Below are 21,923 nucleotides of genomic sequence, written 5' to 3'. Positions count from 1 at the left end.
CTATTAATATTCTGCCTTAATAACCTACCTTACCCAATGATGCCTGCAAACCACTGTCCCTTGTAAGAATAGTGTTAGAATATGCTGTCATACATTATTTACTGAGCGTTTATGGGCCCGACGATGGACAGTTCTGGCTTTTTGTTTTCGTTTTTAAAGACAGTCTTACTGTGTAGTTGGGGTTGGCCTGAAACTTCCTGTGTAGCCCAAGCTAACCTTGGAAGTTGTGATTCTTGTGCCTCCTGCTTATCAAGATATAGGCATGTGCCAGCACCCCAGGCTTAAATTAATAATCTTTACGAAAGAGGTTTATGGGACCCGGAATGTTGGTAGGGTGCTTTGCCTAGCATCCATGAAGCCCTGGGTTCAATCCCCAGCACCCATGTAGTGCTGACAGCCACCTGTAACTCTAGTTCCAGGGGATCTAATGCCCTCTTCTGGCCTCCAAGGGCATCAGGCATGCAAGTAATACACAGACACACACATTTAAATAAGTAAAGAGATTTATTTCATGTGCATGAGTGTTTTGTTTTGCCTTGCATGTTTGTATGTGCAGTGCCCTTGGATGTGAAAAGAGGGCAGTAGACCCTTGGAATTGGAGTTATAGATGGTCTTTAGCTGCCATGTGGGTGCTGGGTACTGACCCTGGGTCCTGTCCTAGAGCAGCAAATGCTCTTAACCCCTGAGCCATCTCTTTAACAACCCCCTCCACACCCAGTGCTCGGGATTGAGCTCAGAGCCTCTCACATACTAGTCAGGTGCATTGCTTGGGAGCTGTAGCCCCAGCCCGCTTCCATTTCTGAAATGCTTTTATTTCATTTCCTTGCTCTTTTCGCTCCATTCTTTTCTTATATAACATACATCTTATATAAACACAACTGCTTGTTTATTCTGTCCTATTTTGTTTACTCTGTTTATTGTCTTTTTCTGCTTGTGCTCTAAATTACATCACCTGTTACCACCTACCTCATTTGTGCTGCAAGATACTCTCACACCCTTTGTAGTCATTTCCTCTTTCATACACTGTCTATCTTTCTTCCTGTGCGTCCCAGGAGCTCAGGATGATAGGTGAACGACGAGCAGGGGACCTTATGGTACCCTTGGGGCCCCGGCTGCAGGCATACCCTGAAGAACTCATTCGGCAGAGGCCTGGACATGATGGACACCCTGAATACCTGATCCGATGGAGTGTCCTCAGGTGTGGGGAAGAGGGCAAAGTGAGTGCAGAGGAAGACAAGACAGAGCACCTCCTCATGTGGCTGTCAGCCCCAGAGGTCTATGCCAACTGCCCCATGCTGTTGAGGGAGCGAACGCTATCGAAAGGACCTCAGTACGAACCTGCTGGACAGTTAGGAAGCTTCCCGAGAGACCCGGGAGGCCTGGATGAGTTGGCGATGGCAGAGATGGAGGCTGATGTGCGGGGCCTGGTGCGCAGGGCTGCCAGGCAGCTGGCGGAAGGTGGGACCTCAAGCCTGACGGCTGCTGTGCTTCACACCATCCATGTGCTCAGCGCCTATGCCAGCATTGGGCCTCTCACCGGAGTCTTCAGGGAGACCGGGGCCCTCGATTTGCTTATGCACATGCTGTGCAACCCTGAGCCTCAGATCCGTCGGAGTGCAGGCAAGATGCTACAGGCTCTGGCAGCCCATGATGCTGGTAAGAGATAGCCAGGGGGCAAGAAAAGCAGTGGAGAGAATGGGGCCACAAGGAGTAAGAGAAGAGAAAGCAGAGAGTTCCCCACCATTACTTAATAAGTAGCAACTCAAGGTAAAAGGCACGTAGACGAATGGGTGATTCCTGGGACACGTAGGTCAAAAAGAGCAGAGGGCTTATCTGTCACTCACTGAGTACGGTAGAGAATAAAGCAGGCGGACTTGCCTCTGTTGAATATTTGAGATGAACTTGTTGGTTGTGAAATTAGTGCGGGGAGGCTCACAGCCAACTTTAAAAGCAAAATATCTGTACACATGTGGGCATAGCAGTGTACGCCTTTAATCCTAGCACTTAGGCAGAGGTAGATCTCTGTGAGTTAAAGGCCAGCCTAGTCTACATAGTGAGATCCAGGACAGCCAGGGCCACATAGTGAGACCCCGTCTTGAGAAAGCAAACCAACCAACCAAACAAACAGAATTGAAGTAAGTTTGTAAGTTGTAAGCTTGGTAGCATGATGTTATATTTCAGCTTTCTGTGTGTGTGTGTGTGTGTGTGTGTGTGTGTATGTTGTGCTAGGTTATGTGTAAAGTACATTTCTTGCTTTGAGTCTCAGTCCCAGAGTATAGAGCCAGTAGGGTAGGAGAAGGCTAGAATAGGCAGGGAAATATTGGGGACTGAGGGAAAGATCTGGATCTGGCTTCCAGGGAGCCGGGCTCACGTCCTCCTGTCACTGAGCCAGCAAGAAGGCATTGAGCAGCACATGGACTTCGACAGCCGGTACACTCTGCTGGAGCTGTTTGCGGAGACCACGTCCACTGAAGAACACTGCATGGCCTTTGAGGGCCTCCACCTTCCTCAGGTACGACACTGGTTGCACAGGAATGCTGGCTGGCGACATAGCACTATTTCTCAAGCTGTGGTTCAGGACTGAGGTTTAGCACTCACCTGGAGAGCTATTCAGTGTAAAGGTTCATTGTAGACAGAATTTGCTACTTTGTGGATTCCTTTTACTCCTCCCACCCTTCTCCACCCTGTTAGCCCCCTAAAGCTCCATAAGGGAGGAAACAAGGAGAGAGGGGGAAAGGGGTTGAAGTTGTCATTAGACTACTTCCTGCTGATTAGGGGCGTCAAGTTCCTCATGGCAAGTTTGATCTTCACCATCAGGATACTTAATTTCTTCTTCTTGTTTTTGTTTATGTTTTTGCACATGGCTACTTGACAAACAGCGTCCAACCACCAGCCAGCAACAGCAACCCCATCTCTTTGGGCCCTAGCATTTATATACCACCGTCAGAAAAGTTCCCAGAATTCCAAATCTCACAAACTCGCAGAAACCATTTGCAGCTGGCAAAACCATGCCTGTGCCAGAGCATGAGGCAAATCATAATCACCTGTTGTGAAGCAGCCTCATATTTCCATGGCATTTCTGTGTTGTTTAAAGAAACCAGAATTAGGAAATTCTCACTAAGCTCCATGACTCCTCCTCAACCTCTCCCGTTTAGAATTTCTAATACCAGAACCTAAGAGTAGGATCTGGGAAGATGGCTCAGCAGGTAAAGCTCTTGCTGTAGATGCATGCTGACCAGAGTCTGGATTATCAGAACCCACGTTAAACTGCGTGGTGTGTGGCGGCCTGCCTCTAGTCCCAGCATGCAAGAGACAGAGGCAGGGGACCCTCCAGGCAAGCTGCCTAGCTGGATCAGCTGAAATGGTGAGCTTCAGGCTCAGTGAGAGATTTTGTCATGACGTGTAAGGTGAGAAGTGATCCATGAAGACATCTGATATCAGTCTTGGGCCACTTTATCTGTGTGCACACATGTACCCCCACACACATGCCACATATGTGCACCACACACACACACACAAGTATATACATACAAAAAACCCCACAAGAATCTGTGTTTGAAGATAATTTCTTTATGGGCTGGAGAGATGGTTCTAGGGCTGCCCTTCCAGAGGACCCAAGTTCAATTCCCAGCACCCACATAGTGGCTCACAACCATCTGTAACTCTAGTTCCAAAAGATCTAATTGGCCTCTTCTGGCCTCCACAGGCACCAGACACACACACATGATACACAGACATGCATACAGGTAAAACACCCATGCACATAATCTATCTATCTATCTGTCTATCTATCTATCTTTCTATCTATCTATCTATCTATCTATCTATCGTTTTTCAAGACAGAGTTTTCCTGTGTAGCTCCGTAGACCAGGCTGGCCTTGAACTCACAGAGATCTGCCTGCTTCTGCCTCCCAGTGCTGGATTAAAAGCCTTTACCACCTCACCCAGTACATATAATTAAAAAAAAAAAAAAAAAAAAAAAAAAAGATAATTTGTTGTGTTTCTTAGCTCTGAGAAGTACAAGTCGAGGAATGAGATCTTCCCGTTTGTGTGTAGAGGAAGATACTGCGGGTCAGGGGACAGATCCAGGAGGGGGTGGAAGTAAGCCAAGGGTTGTCCCGCAGATCCCTGGAAAGCTGCTCTTCTCCCTGGTGAAGCGCTACCTCTGTGTCACTTCCCTGCTGGATCAGCTGGAGAACAGCCCAGAGCCGGGGGCTGGAGACCAAAGCTCTCCGTGTCTCACGAAGGAGAAGAGCCGCGGACAGCGGGAGCTGGACTTCAGTATGGCAGTGGGCAGCCTCATCTCAGAGCTGGTGCGCAGCATGGGCTGGGCCCGGAAGCTCAGTGAGCAGGGCGCTTTACCGCCTCGGCTGCCCCGGTCCATCTTCCAGCCCTGCATTTCAGGCCCTCCACTGTCACTGCCCACCGTTGTCACTGCTCCCAGGAAGCAAGGGCGGGCCTTCCGCCGTCGCTCGGAATTTTCTAGCCGCAGTGGTTATGGTGAATACGTTCAGCAGACAGTGCAGCCCGGCATGCGAGTTCGGATCCTGGATGACTATGAGGAGATCAGTGCTGGCGACGAGGGCGAGTTCCAGCAGAGCAACAATGGCGTGCCCCCTGTGCAGGTGGGGCTCAAACGGCGGCCGGACAATAAAGGCTCCATTTTCTCGTGCTGGCGATTGGGTAGCTAGGGGGTCCTACTATGCCACCCAAGGAGAAAGGCCCCAAACATGCCCTAAGGATGTAACTCAGTTGGTAGCATGCTTGCCTAACATATAAGAGGTCCTGGGTTTGATCCCCAGCACCAGGTAAAACTGGTTACATGAAGTTGGTACATGCTTGTGATCCCAGCACTGGAGAGGTAGAGGCAGGAAAATTGGAAGTTCAAGGTCATCCTTAGCTACATAACAAGCTGGAGGCTAGCCTTGGCTATATGAGACCTTGTTTCAACAACAAAAAGAAATAAAGGAGGGTCAGGCATGGTGGCATGGCTCTTAGCCTAGCACTCAGGAGGAGGAAGCAGGCAGGGCCCTGTAGTTTTGAGGCCAGCCTGGTCTCAAAATCCAGGGACAGCCAGAGATACATAGAAAGAGCCTATCTAATCATTATCATCATTGTCACCATCCAGGGAAACAGAGAGAGAGCCTATCTAGATGATGACGATGGTGATGATGATGATGATGATGATGATGAAAGAAAGAAAGAAAGTAAAAAAAAAAGAAAAAGAAAACCTCCAGTTCTGGAGTGGTTATAAAAAAAAGAATCAATGCGTGAAATACATGAGAGGGTTCACTTTTAAAGGGCAGAAAAGGTGGGTTTGGGGAGTTTGGGGGTTTGGTGGGATGTGAGGTCACAGGGACTCATACCCAGGAGGCAGAAGCACTGTCATACACTGAGATGCCTCCATTGCTGCCGTCAGGGGAAGGTGGGAAGGCCATGAAGGAAGGAAGACAGGGCCTACTCACTCCCCATGCTGGCAGGAAGCCTTTAGCTCTATTGAGATTTGCCGAGGCCTAGCCAGTTGTGGTCAGGCCCAGAGCTCAGAGGGCTGCGTCCTGTCTCCTCTAGGTCTTCTGGCAGTCAACTGGCCGTACCTACTGGGTACACTGGCACATGCTAGAGATCCTGGGGCCAGAGGAAGCTCCTGGGGACTCAGCTTTGGAGGCTGTGGAGAAGAAATCAGGGACAACTGTACTGGGCACAGGTGAGCCTCGGAGAGGACATGGGTAGCCTGCGTCCAGCACCAAGCCGCCTCCGAGTGGAAGCTGCTCCAGCGGCTCAGAAACTGACTGTCCTTTCATCCTCAGCCCTTCCCTCCTGGGACTGGAAGCCCACGGACGGCCTGTATTCATTACCGTATCTCCAGCCTGAGCCCCCAAAGAATGAGGAGTCAGGGCACCTGAGCCAGGCAGAGTGGTGGGAGCTACTTTTCTTCATCAAGAAGTTGGACTTGTGTGAGCAGCAGCCAATTTTGCAGAATCTGCGTGAGAAACTGGATAAGGTACCAGGCGCCTGCAAGTATCTGGGCAGATGAAGGGCGTGGCGGGTTAGAGCCGGGCACTCCAGGGGAAATTCTAACTGTGAAACCTGCGGTGGGCCTGCTTGTGGGAGAGGCAAGCTTGGAGGGCCTATGTAGAAGCTATGAGCAGCTGGCAGGGGTGACACTTCCCATGACTGCTCCTAGGAATTTCGTGTCTATTTGTCCCTGAAACACATGCTCTTTGTATTGACAGGCCCTGGGTGAAAAGGCCCTGGGTGAGCTCTCTGTGCCCACAGAGATGGCTGAGGGTGTCCTGCAGGTTCTCACTAGCCGCTTGGAGGGCAGCAACCTCTGTGACCTGCTCAGCTCCCGCATCTACACCAAGTATGGGCTACTGCCTGAGGAACTGAGCAGCTTGCCCTCTTCACGGAGTCGCTCCTGCACCCCAGAGCCAGAGGAGGAGCCAAAGTCGGCCGCCAGCCTCTCGGAAGAAGAGGAGCCCTGTAAAGCAAAGGCAGAGGCCGAGCCTGCTGCTGCGAAGACTGAGTCCCCCAAAGCACAGAGTGATTCCCAGCTGTTTAATCAGCTTCTGGTGACAGAGGGGGTGGCCCTGTCTCCTGAAACACAGGAGGCAGCTTCTGGTAAGTTTGGTTCTGGGAGAAGAATGATGGGCTGGAACCGTAGGTTGGGTGGCTAGGAGGAGGAAGAGAGGGGCTACTGGCGAGCCTGAGGTCAGGCAAAGGTGGCCTGCAAAGGAAATAGAGGCTCCCACTTTGGCTAGAAGATCCCTTCCCAATAAGGGGGCAGGACAGGTTGGGACCACTAAGAGAATGAGGGGAGGAACACCCCTGAATATGCCACTGAGTGGTGGGGTCTGGTGAGGTTGGTAAGGCTCTCCCCCTTCCCCAACAACAGGGGAAATAAGAAGGAGAGGTGGGTCCCCAGAACTCTGTCAGGGCCTAGTAAGTGACACCAGTGTTCAGGAGGAAGGAGATAGGTTGCCCTGATACCTTAATGAGTACCCACGTCTCCCTGTCAGATGACAGTGGTCCGGCCAAGGGAGCCCAGGACCCTCAGTCATCCATGGCCAGGCCTAGGAGGCTGGCTGGCTGGCTGGCAGGTGACCTTGGAACAAGACACAAGGTGGCCCGGTGGAAGTGGGTAGAGTAGAGGAAAGCTGTGGAGGAGGGGCCCTTCATAGGGAAAAGCCTAGAAAGCACCCACGTGTCTCCCCGTGAACTTGACTGTATCTGACTGATAGCCACCCTTTCTTCAGTCTTTTTGGAAGAGTCTGTTTCGCAGGCATCTCCATCTCGAGTGCGTGATTAGATCCTTCGTACCATTGGAAAAGCTGTAAATGCTGAGCTACAGTAGGGAATACCATTGATAACATGGCGGGGCTTGACTTAAAAACTTGCAGCTCGGAGGAATCACAGTTGTTTTAGCTACTGCCTTTCCCTCACTAATTACAGAAATGGCCAGAGCCTTGCGGGGTCCTGGTCCACGCAGCTCCCTGGATCAGCATGTGGCAGCGGTCCTGGCCACTGTGCAGATCTCCAGCCTGGACACAAACCTGCAGCTTTCAGGGCTCAGTGCCCTCTCCCAGGCTGTGGAGGAGGTCACTGAGCGGGACCACCCCCTGGTCCGTCCTGACAGGTCGTTGAGGTCAGCATGTTGCAGAGGGAAGGGTTTGGGTTGAAGCTGCAGCCATTGAGGATGGTGGTAGGAGGGAAGGAGTCATGAGATCTGGAAATAGAAAGGCTGGGGTTGGAGGAAAGGCGGGCCGAGGAGCAGTGGAGCCCGGGCTCCTGAGAATTTACATGCATGGTTTCTTTAAATCTGTCTGCTCCTGCAGAAACAATGATGCCATTACTCCAATACTATTACTTATATTAGTATTATAGTTTACATGAGAAGATGAGAATTTTAGTCACTTATAGTAGAGCCAGCATCCAAACCTAGGTCTTTTTGGCTCTTTTTCTTTAAAAAAAATGTTTTTTTTTCAAGCCAGGTACGGTGGCACATCCCTATCCCTCAGGAGAATCACGAGCTTGAGGCCAGCCTGGGCTACACAGACCTTGTCTAAAAATTGTTTTCTCTCTTCTTTTTCTTCTGTCTGTACTTTCTTTTTAGTTTTAAACTTTTATCTGATGTCTTTATTACACCAGTGCACTCTCATTTTTAAAACAGCTCATATAAAAGAATATTGGATGAAAAGCCCTGCTGGGGTGTGGTGGCACATACCTGTCTGTAATCCCAAAACACAGGAGTCTGAAGCAAATTTGAGGTCAGTCTGGAAAGGAAGGAAAACCATTAGAGTGGGTTAGTAAGAAAAGAGAGAAAAGAGAGAGAGAGAGAGGAACAGAAGGAGGTAGGCTATACTATCTGAAAGGCTGCAATCCTGGCTCGAGGCTTAGAAAAGAAAAAGTCCAAGCCCCTTTCTGTTGCTGTTGTCGGATGTAGCACTCAGACCATTGATGGATTTAATACGCAATTGATGTTTAGGGACTAGAGAGATGGCTCAGTGGTTAGGTTTTTTTTCCAAGAATCTGAGTTTCATTCCCAGCACCCACATTAGGCAGCTCACAGACATCTATTCGCTACAGTCCCAGGGGATCTGATGCCCTCTTCTGGCCTCCACAATCACCTGCACCTCAAGTGTGTATACCTACAGACAGACTCACACATTATAGTGTTGATAGTATTATAAAAATCTGATGCAGGACAGGTGTGGTGGCACACATCTTTAATCCCAGCACTTGGGAGGCAGAGGCAGGCAGATCTCTGTGAGTTTGAGACCAGCCCGGTCTACAGAGTGAGTTCCAGGACAGCCAAGGCTACACAGAGGAGCCTTGTCTCAAAAACCAACCAACCAAACAAACAAACAAACACAAAAACAAAAAGAAAAGAAAAACAGAGTATATTATTTGGATAGAAATGGCATGTAATGTTTGTTCTAGTGTTGGTGGTCACACTGTTGTGTGGCGTTTCTGTGCTCCCGCTCAGTGTCCATTAGAGGGCTCTTTGGTATCAGTCTTCACAGAGCTGTTTGTTTTTTCACTCATGTGTAAAACTGCGATACGGCTGCAGCGCGATTCAAGTACGCTGCTGTCTTGTCTCCACTTCCCTTCCCTTGGCCAGCACAGCACTGCTTCTTAATGGATTAGATTGGCACATTAATAGATATGTGTGTGTGTGTGTGTGTGTGTACACGTCCTGCGGTGTGCATGTCGGGGTCAGAGGACAATTGAGCAAGCTGGTTCTTCTTCCACCATGTGGCTTTTGGGGCTCATACACAGCTCCTCGGCCATGGCAGCAGGTGTCTTTACACACAGAGCCTGTCTGGGTTCATTTCTTAGTTCTGATGACGTTACGCCTATCTGTATTTGTCATGTTTCTGCTTCCACAAATATCTTACCTTTTTAAAAAAATTTATTTATTTTTTTTATGTATACAATGTTCTGTCTGTATGTACACCTGCACGCCAGAAGAGGGCACCAGATCTCATTGTAGATAGTTGTGAGCCACTATGTGGTGGCTGGGAATTGAACTCAGGACCTCTGGAAGAACAGACAGTGCTCTTAACCTCTGAGCCGTCTCTCCAGTTCTTATCTTTCTCTTACTTTTATTGAGCTGTTCCATTTTTCTTACAGTTTTAAAGGTATTCTTACATGATTTTGCTATCTGTGTCCAAAACACTTTGCTTGTGTATTTTTAAAAAATCATATTCACTTTATTTTTATGATCACAGGAGAATAACTACTTGGTATGAAGAGTTAGAGAATAGTGGCGATACCTTTCATCTCAGCTCTTGAGGGAAAGGTAGCCAGATCTCTAAAAGGTCATGGCTAGTGAGTTTCATAGAAAGACACTGGCTACAGAAAGAAGGAGGAGGTAGAGAAGGAAGGAAGATAGAACTAGATGAAAATGATCTACAAATACCTTCCTGCAGCTCTTCAGTGCTGATATTTTGGTGACCACTTCCACTTTCAGTTCACCTTGTCCGTAGGTGTCATCCTTGTTAGAGTAAGTGGTTCATAGCCAAGCCTGGTTTGCAGCTGGCTGTGGTGATGCATGCCTCTGATCCTGGCACTTGGGAAACAGAGGCAGGAGAACTCTGTATCAAATAAAAAAGTGAGCTCTGACTGCAAGAAGCCTCTGGCCTCTATTCTGTTTAGTTCACAGTTAGTTCCCATAGCTTCTGAGGCGAGAGAGCAGAATAAAGCCGCCCTCGGTGCTCCTTCCCAGGCCAACTCACCTGCTCCGCCATTGTTGAAAAGGTGTCAGCACCTGCTTCTACTCTCAGGTCCTGCAGGGCTCACTTGTAGCCAGCAGTGTTTAGTGAAGGGAGAGTTATATTGGGAGGGAGTCTCACGCTGTGTTCCTTGGGCTGACCTTGAACTTGTGAGCCTCCTGCCTCCACCTCTCAGCAATGGGATTGCATGTGTAAGCCTCCATGTATCAGCATTTCTCTTACTCAGTTTCTTCAGCTCATGTTGTTTGCCTCTTCTGTTTGTAGTATGTTTCAGTGTGCTAAAGTTTTTAGGTTGATATAGTTTTCAACTTCTTATAGCTTCTAAAATTTTCTGTCCTATTAGAAAGTCCATTCTTGGCTGAAGAGATGGCTCAGCACTTAAAACCATATACTGCTTTTGAGGACCTAGTTTAGCTCCAGGCACCCCGTCAAGAGGCCCACACGCTCCTGTACACTCCGGCTCCAGGGGATTCAGTGCCCCCTTCTGGCCTCCGCATGCATGCACGCACACGTGCATGAGCACACACACAATTTTTAAAAGGTTAGAAAAATAGATAGCTTTTTGGTGTGTTTGTACACTTGTGTAAGGAGATGTGTATGAGCGTGTCAGTGGTCAAATGTTTGATATCTTCCTCAGTCTCTCTCCATCTTATTTTTTGAGACAGAGCCTCTCACTGAAGCCAGAGCTCACTGAGCCAGCCGCATGTGCTGACCAGCCCCCAGCCCCAGGGTCCTCCTGTCTCTGGCTCCTCAGTGCCCGGCCTTCTCATGTAGGTTCCGGAGACCTAGAGTCAAGCCTTGATGTTTGTAAAGCAAGTGCTCCATCAACTGAGCCGTCCAGCTCCTGGAAAACTGTCTTCTGAAAATGTATATTATATCTTTTGCTTATATTCATTTTAATTTGACTGGAAATTTATTTTTGTAAATGGTACAAAGCAGAGCCTAACCACTACTGTGTCTCAAGCGGACAGCAGGCGTTTCAGCGTCACATTTGTTTGTCTCTCCTTGGGACTGGGGAATGAACACAAGGCTTCACACAACAAGCACGTCCCTGAGCTACAGCCCCCAGCAGGATGCACTTGTTGTCTGTTTGGAGGATGTTTATTTTATGTTATGTTTTGTCTTTTTAACTTTTGGAGACAGGTCACACTGTTTAGGGATGCCTTGAATTCTCAGCACTTCTTCTGTCTCCCCCTCCCAAATGAGGGGATTGTCACATGAGGCACCATGCCCAGCTCCACCATCCATCTTTAGTAGTCTGTCCTTGCTCACTGGATGAGATGTGCCCTTAGTTATTTTGTCATCCATCTCTTAGGCTCCCCTGTATTTGTCCTGGAGTTTCAGCTATATACTTTTGGTTATATTTGGCTAACTGGACGCAAAGCTACCATTTTTCTAAACATTTCTTGACTCTTCTTACATATTTTCTTCCTCTTCCTGAATCTGCCTGCCATTTTTTTTCTTTTTTTAACTTTTAAGCCATTTGATTAGAATTTACATAATCTGTAGAAAAGAGGAAGCAGGGGCATTTAGACTGCAGAGAGGAGGGGTTAGGAGTGAGACTAAAGCCAGGAGAACAGGTTGGGGGAGAACTGACTCTTGATGGATGGAGTTAGATGGCATCATGCCTGGAAAGTTTAGGCATGGTTCCTGGGGTACAGAGTCCCAGTGCCTCTTCTCTTCTCAGAGAGAAGCTCGTGAAGACGCTGGTAGAATTGCTGACCAACCAGGTGGGAGAGAAGATGGTGGTGGTGCTGGCCCTGCGCCTCCTCTACCTGCTCATGACCAAGCATGAATGGCGTCCACTCTTTGCCAGGGAGGGTGGCATCTATGCTGTGCTGATTTGCATGCAAGAATATAAGACATCCGTCTTGGTGCAGCAGGCAGGCCTGGCGGTGAGTATGCTGGGCGGAGCAGGACATGGTGACGAGTGACAGGGAGGTGGGAGGACCACTGACCTCGAAGAGCTACTGTGCTGATTCAGACCACGTTGTGGATATGGAAAGGACACAGATGGCCGTAAGAATGTGACCTGGGAGGTCTTGGAGCTTGAGAATGCTGCAGAAAGGTGGGATGGAGTTTTTAGGAATGATACTCTAGAGCTCATGAGCAGTTCAGTGGGTAAAGGTGCTTGCTTCCAAGCCTGGTAACCTGAGGTCCATCGCCGGACCCACAGGTGAAAGGAGAGATTTGACACTTGAAAGCTGTCCTCTGACCTCCACACCGCTCTCCCCAAACAGATAGTTATAAAGAAAGACCATTAGTTACTGTCTTAGTTCGGGTTTTATTACTGTGAAGAGAGACCATGACCACAGCAACTTTCAATGTTTTCCTTTGAGAACATTTAATTGGGCCTGGCTTACAGTTCCAAAGGTTTAGTCCATTATCTTCGTGGCAGGAAGCATGGCTGTGCCCACACAGACGTAGTGCTGGAGCTGAGAGTTCTAAAGGCAGCCAGGAGGAGACTGGTCCACACTGGTGGGGACTTCAAAGCCCACCCCTACAGTGACACACTTCCTCCAGCAAAGCCACACCTCCTAATACCTCCACTTCCTGTGGGCCAAGCACTCACACACATGAGTCTATGGGGGCTGTTCCTAGTCAAACCACCACAGATACTCAAGTTTACAATTCGTCAGCAGAGTATATGAGATGTTCCTCCAACAGGAACATGCTACAGGAAGAGGCAGCTTGAGGAGAAGGGCAGGAGTTTAGTTTTTAGGTGTGCTGACTACCCTTCACTTGAAATTACAGGTAGGTGCAGGCCAAAGACTAACATCCTTTGTACACTGAGTGATCCCCATGTACAGAAATAATCCCTCACTGGATGTGAGTAAAGCAAAGACAACTCTGCCACTGCTTTGCCACCTTAGCCAGACAGCAGGGAACCATATCCAGAGGGCTTGCAGAAGACTGGCTTCCTAACCACTCATGCCAGAGTGCTGCCTGCTAGTGTACTGTGGGCATTTGGCTGCATATAGTCCAGTGTCCCTGAATGAAACAAGTGAGCCTCTTCCAGGGCAATTCTGAAGTGGATTCTCACAGCATGGTCACAACCGCATATCCTCTTAGAGCAGACTAACTGGGGAGGGCCAGGGCACAGTTCCTGTAGAGGGTCATTTGCTCCTTCTAAGAGTAGCTAGACATTATTTAGGCCAGTAGTATGTAAAAATATTTTCTGATCCTCTCAAATTGGATGAGAAAAATATAGCTTTTACTCCTAAATTCATATTCTTGCCCAGGACAGATTTTACAGCATCTTGTTTCTAGCTTGAAATCTAGAGAATCCAGCTACAGGGGGGTAGACTGTGGTCATCAAAGGAGAACGCTTTTTTTGAGGGCTTGGGCCTCACCTGAATTGTCCCAAAGCTGCTTCTAGACCAGTCCATTACCTGGGCATTTCTCAGAGAGGGACAGCATGGACAGTCTCACCTCTAAGATATAATATTTGTTTTCCATTTAATTACCGCTGTAATACCAGCAAATAAGACCTCACATTACAACTGGGTGTAGTAGCGCATGCCTGTAATCCCAGCACTTGAGAGGCAGAGGCAGGTGGCTCCTTGTGAGTTTGAGGTCAGCCTGGTCTACAAAGCAAGTTCCAGGACAGCCAGGGGTATACGGGGAAACCCTGTCTTGAAAAGCAAAAACAAACAAACAAAAACCAAAAAGCAAACAACAACAACAACAAAACCCAAAGACTTCACATCTTCACATTGCAAGTCCTTTTCCTTTAATTTTGACTGCTGTGCTAGTGAGACAGAAGGACTAGGTCAGTACTGGCCAAGGCTAGGGGATATTCGCTTGGAAGTATTGGTGTCCACGGGTGTAGATGAGGCTGCCTAGGAAGGGAGGAAAGGCAGGAGACACAGGACTGTATTTGAGGACCAGGCAGAGAAATACAGAAAGATGGGAGAGTGCCAGGATGCTGTGCAGAGGCAGGATTCAGGAGAGCTGTCTGTACAAAGGAAGGGGTGCTCAACTGAGATGGGGGTGTTACTTCAAAGAAGGCCTCAGGAGATAGCTGCAGGCTGTGAAAGAGCAGCATCCTTTGGTGAAGATTCAGGAAGGGTGGCATTCACACTCCAGGAGCCTTGGTGGTGGGAGCCTAGGCAGAGAGAAGCAGCCTGTGGGTTTACTGCCCACTCTTAAATTGTTTTTGTTTTTGTTTTCTTTTGTTTGCTCCCTTTCCTTCCCTCCATTACTTTCCCTCTTGTCTTATCATCTCCTCTTCTTCCCTCCCTTCTCCTTCTATCCATTCCTCTCCTTCCCTCATGCCCCTTCACCATCTACTCCATTTCCGTTTCTCATCCTGCCTCTTTGTCACAGTCTGGTTGCTCCAGAGTTTGAGCTCTAGAATGCTAACAGTGGCTTCCCACTGCCTTTTGAGGTGGTTCTGGGAACTTGCCTATGCTGGACAAGTTCTCCACCGCTCTGCTGTATTCCTCATGATGCCTCTGTCAACCCCTAACTCTGTGTCTGCACTCTTTTCTCAGGCACTAAAGATGCTAGCCATCGCCAATTCCTCAGAGATCCCCACTGTTGTTACCAGCCGAGATTCCATCCAACCACTGTTTGATACCCAGATGACCAGAGAGATCTTTGCCAGCATCGACTCAGCTACCCGTCCAGGCTCTGAGAGCTTGCTCCTCAGTGTGCCTGCAGCTGTGGTCCTCATGCTGAACACTGAGGGGTCAGATTCTGCCCTCCAGACCCTAGATCCTTGCTGTATCCCAAACCCCACCTCTCCAGGCTCCTGTGCTCAACAGAAATGTGTGTCTGTTGTCCCTTTGGGTAAACACTGGTGGCCCTCTCAGAATGTCACTGGAAGAGAGAGGGGGGTTCCCAGGGAAGGCAGAGAAACTGACTTTCCTTCGTGGGGCTGGGAGTAGTGGCCCAAGGTCAGAAGGCCCGGAGTTCTTCCTCCGGGGAACCACTGGAGTACCCCTCCCAACCCAACTGCACTTGTCTCCCTGCCTCTGTTGCATTCACTGTCAATTTCTTGGGTCACCCCCTTCCTCCCAGGTGCTCCTCTGCAGTGAGAAACGGCCTGCTTCTACTCAACCTGCTTATGTGTAACCATCACACTTTGGGAGACCAGATTATAACCCAAGAGTTGAGAGACACCTTGTTCAGGCACTCAGGGATAGCGCCGGGGACAGAACCAATGCCCACCACCCGTACCATCCTCATGATGCTTCTCAACCGCTACTCAGAGCCCCGGGGGAGTCCTGAGCGAGCAGGTACCATGGCATAGGGGTATTCTGCTGAGGAGTGGCATGTGCCACACTGTGGCCAGTCATTTACTCTTTACATTCTGGTCTCTCACTGAAGGATACAGGAATTCTCAGCAAATGAACAAAACTCTTAAGTGCTCAAGCCAGAGTTTTGTTTTGTTTTGTTTCAGTGTGGGGAAGTGTAATTAATATGCATGAGGTTATACAGGCCAGGCTGACCTCAAACTCAAGATCTTCTTGCCTCAGTCTCCTAAGTGTTAACAACCCCAGGATGTACCACCATGCCGTGTCAGATTGTAAGCAGAACTTCTTGACCAAAAGGAGGACTACTGATGTCATAAGGAATCCTTTGTGTCTTTAAAAAATAGGTGGAAACCAGACATACGGCTACTGAAATAAGAAACATGTGTCTTTGCGCCTGTGTAGCTAAAGCTTCCAAACTAAGTGTTTTGGAGATGTCATCAAAACAGTACTGTTTATGTAACTAGCATTTAATAGTAAAAGGTAACCGAGATTTGAAATGTGTCGTATCTACCTCAGCAATGTTCCTTACAGTATATTTATTTCAAGTATAGTTAGGTCTACATTGGGGACCAAATTTTTTTTCTTATACTTTGATAAACCATGACATAGACATCCTCAGTGTGGGAAGGACGTTTTGGGGGGCCAGCTTTCTGGGGTGCCCCATTTCTCCTGTAGGCTGACTTTTAAGATGCTGATCATGTCTATTTTTCTTCTGGTGTGTCTGGCCTGTAGCACTGGAGATCCCAAGCACCCAGAGTCAGGATGACTCCCCTGACTTACTCATTCGATCCTTGGTTGGGGACCCAATGGCAGAACTCTTCCTGGACTTGGAGCGGGCGCTGTGCCATGAAGGCAGCCCTCGGGATGCCATGAGGCCCCTTTTCCAGCGCCTCCAGCAGGAAAGCCAGCCTTTCCTCCTGTTGCTGCGGACTCTAGATGCCCCGGGGCCCAACAGAACTCTGCTGCTCATGGTACTCAGGTAAGGTAAGGTCTGTCCAGGCACCGTGCACAGGGGCTGAGGGACTGCCGGAGCTTTATTTGTTCCTCTCCCCTACCAGGGTCATGACACGACTGCTGGATTATCCTGAGGCAATGGTCCTCCCCTGGCATGAGGTCTTGGAGCCCTGCCTCAACTGCCTGAGTGGCCCCAGCAGTGACTCTGAGGTACCAGATCCCTGACAGGGCTTGGAGGAGGGAAGGCAGAAGTTGGGGCGCCACCTGCTTGGTGAGGTTCTGGGGGTGCAGCAGATCTTTATAGGTCTGAGGGCACTCTGGTGTAGGGAGGAAGGAGAGAAGGGCTGGTGTAACTCACCAATCCAGACAGGCCTTGCTGTCTACCAGCCAGCATTTGCACCCTGTGGAGTGATATCAGACAAATGCTGGCTTTTGGGATAGCTTGATGCCGGCAGGAAGAAGCCTGTGAAATGACCCAAGCTCTGGACTACCTGCTGGCTCTGGAGTCCCAGCACCTCAATCTGCTCTTCCACTCTCCCTGGTCCTTTCCCTGGCCTCACAGATTTCCTCAGTCTCTGCCACTCTGCCTGCATTGGACCCAGCCCTTGCCCTTACATGCTATGTCCTTTCTTTCTCGGGAACTCATCCATGTGGCTCTGGGCTCAGACTGTTCAGGAGCTGACCTGTTTCCTCCACCGCCTGGCTCTGATGCATAAAGACTATGCCGTAGTGCTTTGCTGCCTGGGAGCGAAAGAGGCCCTCTCCAAGGTCCTGGACAAGCACTCTGCCCAGCTCCTGCTGGCCTCTGAGCTTCGCCACCTGGTGACAGAGTGTGAGAAGTATGCCCAGCTCTACAGCAACCTCACCTCAAGCATTCTGGCTGGCTGCATCCAGGTGAGGAGGGGTTGTGGGTGTGGGCCTCAGAAAAGAAAACCAGAAGCAAAGGATGGGCTCTTCATTGTCTGTCTTTGGGATCCCTGTGTGTAGAAGTGGCAGCAAATCTGGGCATGCGCCCCTAACTTTTCTCCCAATGTGGTCCTCTCAGAGTTTGGAGAGAAAGGAGTTGAGTGGCCGTTGCCTCTTGACTTCCTTTTCTCTCTGCACGTTTCTGCCTATTCCTCCCTGCCCCATGTTCTGGCTGTAGATGGTGCTGGGCCAGATTGAAGACCACAGACGAACCTACCAACCCATCAGTATCCCCTTCTTTGATGTGTTCCTCAGGCATCTCTGCCAGGGTTAGTGCCCTCTTCTGCTTCCCCCCTGGCTCCCACCCAGCAACTCCTTTCCCCTTCTCATGCTCCAGGCCCTCTCCTTATCTCTGATCACGTTGTGGTCCCCCCACCCCTTTTCTCTTGTCCCCAGGCTCCAGTGTGGAAGTGAAGGAAGACAAGTGCTGGGAGAAGGTGGAGGTGTCCTCCAACCCACACCGAGCCAGCAAGCTGACGGATCGCAACCCCAAGACCTACTGGGAGTCCAATGGCAGTACTGGGTCCCACGCCATCACCTTGCACATGCACCGTGGAGTTCTTATTAGGTGTGAACCCATTTGTTTGCATGTATGTACACACACATATTGTACTGTGCACCAATATTTGTCCCCAAATCGCTGTCCCACAATGCCATCAGTAAACTCTGTCCTTGTGGGACATTTCAAGCTCATTTTGTTCAGCAAAAGCATGATTGACACATTGGCCTATCTGCTGTGCTGTGTGGACATCTCACTGTCTGAACCCTGTCACTGGTATCCTAACAGATACACAAATCACCAGCTTGTGCTCAGAGATGAGCAGTTCACTTACACTCTTCCCATGAGTGTTTGTTCAACGTCAGGAATGCCAGGCACTGTACAAGGCTCTGTGGGTACAAGGATAATAAGAGGCAAGGAATTTATAGTCTAGTTGGGAAGCCAGGCTAGCAAGTCAATCAGGAGAATCAGGCTCGATGGTGTGTGCCCATAATCTCTTCACTCAGCAAGCTGAGGCAGGAAGATCCAGAGTTCAAGCCTGGGCTCCATAGTGATACCCTGTCTTAAGAGGGGAATAAAACCAGAAGCAGAGAAATAAAACGGCATAAAGAGAAAGCATCAAGGTCAAGGCACAGTGACATAGCTGTTGTCCCACTCCTTGGGAAGCTGATGTAGGAGGCTCTCTTGAACCCAGCCAAAGCCATTCAGGTCAACTTGAAGAGGAAGAGCCTGTTGAGAGGACCAAAGGAAAGAATCCTGGAACTAAAGAGGGCCAGAGAAGGCTTCCTTCCAGAAGGTGTTGACTGAGTTTGAAATTGAATTTAGCTAGATAAAGAGAACTCAATGACATTTCAGGCAGAGAGGCAGCATGCAAAATGGGAGACATGGGATGCTGTGTTGGATGTTTTAAAATGCTGGTTAGGTAGAATGAAGGACACGTCACAGCAGCAGGGGTGAAGCCTGGAGAGCAGGCAGGTGCAGACTGTAGCATTTTGTGAGCCAGGAGCTTTGGATTTCATTCTGAAACTTGGGGAGTCATCTAAGGATTTTAAGAAAGAAAGAAACAAGTTTTAGTTTATTTTGGTGTTTTGTTTTGTTTTTTTTTGAGACAGGGTTTCTCTGTGTAGCCTTGAGTGACCTGAACTCACTTTGTAGACCAGACTGGCCTTGAACTCACAGAGATCTGCCTGCCTCTGCCTCCCAAGTGCTGGGATTACAGGCATGCGCCACTGCGCCCGGCTTGAGTTTGGTTTTTTAGTTGGTACTTTGGTACTCATGAAGCTTTGGGTTGGAGGCTAGAATGAAAGGTGTTGGAAGCTGTATATGGTCTAGTTGAGAAGTTTTCAATGTGTTCAGTTAAGAAGTACTAAGAATCTACAGGACTTGCCATTGGTTGGGGAGGGCAACAGTGACCAGGGAGGTGGCCCATTTCTTTCACAGGGGAACAGAAATAGAAAGAGGCGGGCTTCTGTGGACAGATTATTGTCTTATGTTATCATGTTGGCCTTGAGGAACCTGATGGTCATGACATAAGCATGTCCACTATATGCATAGCATGGCATTAATTTGTTATTGAATGTAGGGGGTAAATAAGACCACTTTAAAGAAATATAAAAGGGAAAGCCAGAGTTTGGGGAAGGCAGGCCTGACAGGAGCTGGGGTAGGTAGCGAAGGGATGGTGTGGCCCTGGTTTTCACTGATTTCTCTCTTCTCTCAGGCAGCTGACTCTGCTTGTGGCCAGTGAGGATTCAAGTTACATGCCAGCCAGGGTCGTGGTGTTTGGGGGTGACAGTGTCGGCTGTATCAGCACTGAACTTAACACGGTGGGGACCCTGTGCCTCCCCTCCATTTCCCACAAAGCCTGCGGGGAGGACCCATCGTTTGGGGGATGGCTCTCTTAGTTACATCCGGGAAGGTCTCACCTCACCTGGAGTGTGCATGCTCCTGGCCGTGGGTGCAAGAGATGGCTCAGCAGTTAAGAGCACTGGCTCTTTCAGAGGACCCGGGTTCAACTCCCGGCACCCACATGGCAGCTCACAACTGTCTGTAACTCCTATTCCAGTGGATCTGACACCCTCACACAGACATACATGCAGATAAAACACCAATGTAATTTTTTAAAAAAAGAACACAGGCTGTACAGGTCTTGATTGCTGTAAGCAGTTCTAGCTCTGCTTCTTTTTATTCTACTTTATTCTGTGTCTGTGTATGTGTGAGTACAGGTGCCCTTAGAGACCAAAAAAGGGCATCAGATCCTGAGAGCTAAAGTTTTAGGTGGTCATAAGCCACACAACATGGGTGCTGGGAACCAGACTCAGGTCCTCTGCAAGAGCAGTCTGTGTTCGTAATTGCTGAGGCCCTTCTGCAGCCCCAGCTTCACTTCTTTAATGATTCTCTGCTTCCTCTCTCTTGCCCTGCTAGGTAAATGTGATGCCCTCTGCCAGCCGGGTCACCCTCCTGGAGAACCTGAACCGCTTCTGGCCGATCATCCAGATCCGCATAAAGCGCTGCCAGCAGGTGGGACCAGCAGGAAGCCCAGGGTCTCCTGAGCGGGTGGGTTCTCCAACAGCTTCAAGCCAGGGCAGTAGCCAGGGTTCCTCCTTGGCCAGCTTGGAGACGGCCTGGAGACCCGTAGAACGCCAGGAAATTCTTGGGAATTCGGGGCGTGGCGCTAGCCTTGGGTGAGGTTGCTGAGGTGACAGGTCTGTGTGTGCAGGGTGGCATCGACACTCGGGTTCGGGGTGTGGAGGTGCTGGGCCCCAAGCCCACTTTCTGGCCGCTGTTCCGGGAGCAACTATGTCGACGCACTTGTCTGTTCTACACAATTCGTGCACAAGCTTGGAGCCGGGACATAGCAGAGGACCGCCGGCGCCTCCTTCAGCTGTATCCCAGGTGGGTGCCTCGGAGGAGGGAAACACTCAAGGACTGACCCCGGAAGGAGGAGGGGCAGGAGGGCTGCCTTCCACCTGAAGTTGCAGCCAGCGCTTGAGAGGAAATGGAACAGCAGCAGAGCGCATGCTGCCAGGGAGCTTGGAAAAGCACCCCCCCAGCCCCCAGCACCACTGGGGCTGATCAGCACTTGGGCACCAGCCTCGGGGCGGTGGTGGAGTCTGCTTTAATCTGGCCACGTGCTTTTTGTTTGTAGACTGAACAGAGTTCTGCGCCATGAACAGAATTTTGCTGACCGTTTCCTCCCCGATGCCGAGGCCGCCCAAGCGCTGGGCAAGACCTGCTGGGAGGCGCTGGTCAGCCCCCTGGTGCAGAACATCACCTCTCCCGGTAACCGCCTCGCCCGTCCCCACCAGCTCCTCACAGTTCTCAGGGATTCCCCATGTTGATACTCTTGGTCCTCTTGGTTCCTGTATTTGTCCCTCAAGGCCTGGCAGGTCCATGCTCCCCTCTCCCTCCCCTCCAGGGACTGCTCCCTGAGACTGGTACTCCTTCCTCTCCACACTACCCTACCCTGTTCCCACATCCCCAGGCCCCAGCTGAAGCATAGACACCCACCCGTTCGTTCTTGGCCGATCTTCCAGATGCAGGGGGTGTGAATGCCCTGGGATGGCTGCTGGACCAGTACTTAAAGCAGAGAGCGAGCTCCCAGCATCAAGCAGCATCCTTTGCTTCTCGAGTTCGGCGCCTGTGCCACCTGTTGGTGCATGTGGAACCCCCTCCTGGGCCTTCTCCTGAGCCATCCACACAGCCCCGTGAGTTCACTGTGGCCTGTTGGGCTGAGAATCTGCACTGTGGGCCTCCCTGGCCCATCTTTTGCCTCTCTAGGCCTCTGGAACTCCATTGCCTTTCTAAGTCCTGGGGCCTGCCCAGAGGCTGCTGCGAAACTCACTCCTTTGCGCCCTGTCTCCACAGTCAGCAAGACCAGTAAGAGCCAGGGTGGGAGCCCAGTGCCCGCAGCAGCCCTTCCCAGCAGCAGCCTTAGGAACATCACCCAGTGCTGGCTGGGCGTGGTGCAGGGACAGGTAGGCAGAGGCACGCCTGGCAGGCAGGATGGGA

General features: G+C 50.0%; 1 protein-coding gene across 1 annotated transcript in view; it reads left to right on the top strand.

Moving 5' to 3' along the window:
• Positions 1–21,923, top strand: part of Cul9 (cullin 9) — a 40,831-nt gene that overhangs the window by 791 nt on the left and 18,117 nt on the right. Inside the window, exons 2-22 of the mRNA XM_060369550.1 lie at positions 1,053–1,656; positions 2,358–2,512; positions 4,125–4,625; positions 5,569–5,704; positions 5,808–6,001; positions 6,234–6,621; positions 7,453–7,645; positions 11,923–12,130; positions 14,732–14,928; positions 15,261–15,478; positions 16,229–16,475; positions 16,555–16,660; positions 17,117–17,344; positions 17,595–17,685; positions 17,813–17,984; positions 19,633–19,738; positions 20,337–20,432; positions 20,632–20,807; positions 21,061–21,194; positions 21,449–21,619; positions 21,780–21,889. Coding sequence (XP_060225533.1) covers positions 1,062–1,656; positions 2,358–2,512; positions 4,125–4,625; positions 5,569–5,704; positions 5,808–6,001; positions 6,234–6,621; positions 7,453–7,645; positions 11,923–12,130; positions 14,732–14,928; positions 15,261–15,478; positions 16,229–16,475; positions 16,555–16,660; positions 17,117–17,344; positions 17,595–17,685; positions 17,813–17,984; positions 19,633–19,738; positions 20,337–20,432; positions 20,632–20,807; positions 21,061–21,194; positions 21,449–21,619; positions 21,780–21,889 — 4,422 coding nt within the window. The 5' untranslated portion in view covers positions 1,053–1,061. The remainder of the gene's footprint in view (positions 1–1,052; positions 1,657–2,357; positions 2,513–4,124; positions 4,626–5,568; positions 5,705–5,807; positions 6,002–6,233; positions 6,622–7,452; positions 7,646–11,922; positions 12,131–14,731; positions 14,929–15,260; positions 15,479–16,228; positions 16,476–16,554; positions 16,661–17,116; positions 17,345–17,594; positions 17,686–17,812; positions 17,985–19,632; positions 19,739–20,336; positions 20,433–20,631; positions 20,808–21,060; positions 21,195–21,448; positions 21,620–21,779; positions 21,890–21,923) is intronic.

Source organism: Meriones unguiculatus, chromosome 16 (assembly GCF_030254825.1).
Source record: "Meriones unguiculatus strain TT.TT164.6M chromosome 16, Bangor_MerUng_6.1, whole genome shotgun sequence".
NCBI lineage: Eukaryota > Metazoa > Chordata > Mammalia > Rodentia > Muridae > Meriones > Meriones unguiculatus.
The sequence above is the reverse complement of the archived record's forward strand: the minus strand, read 5'-3'. Positions and strand labels throughout refer to the sequence as shown.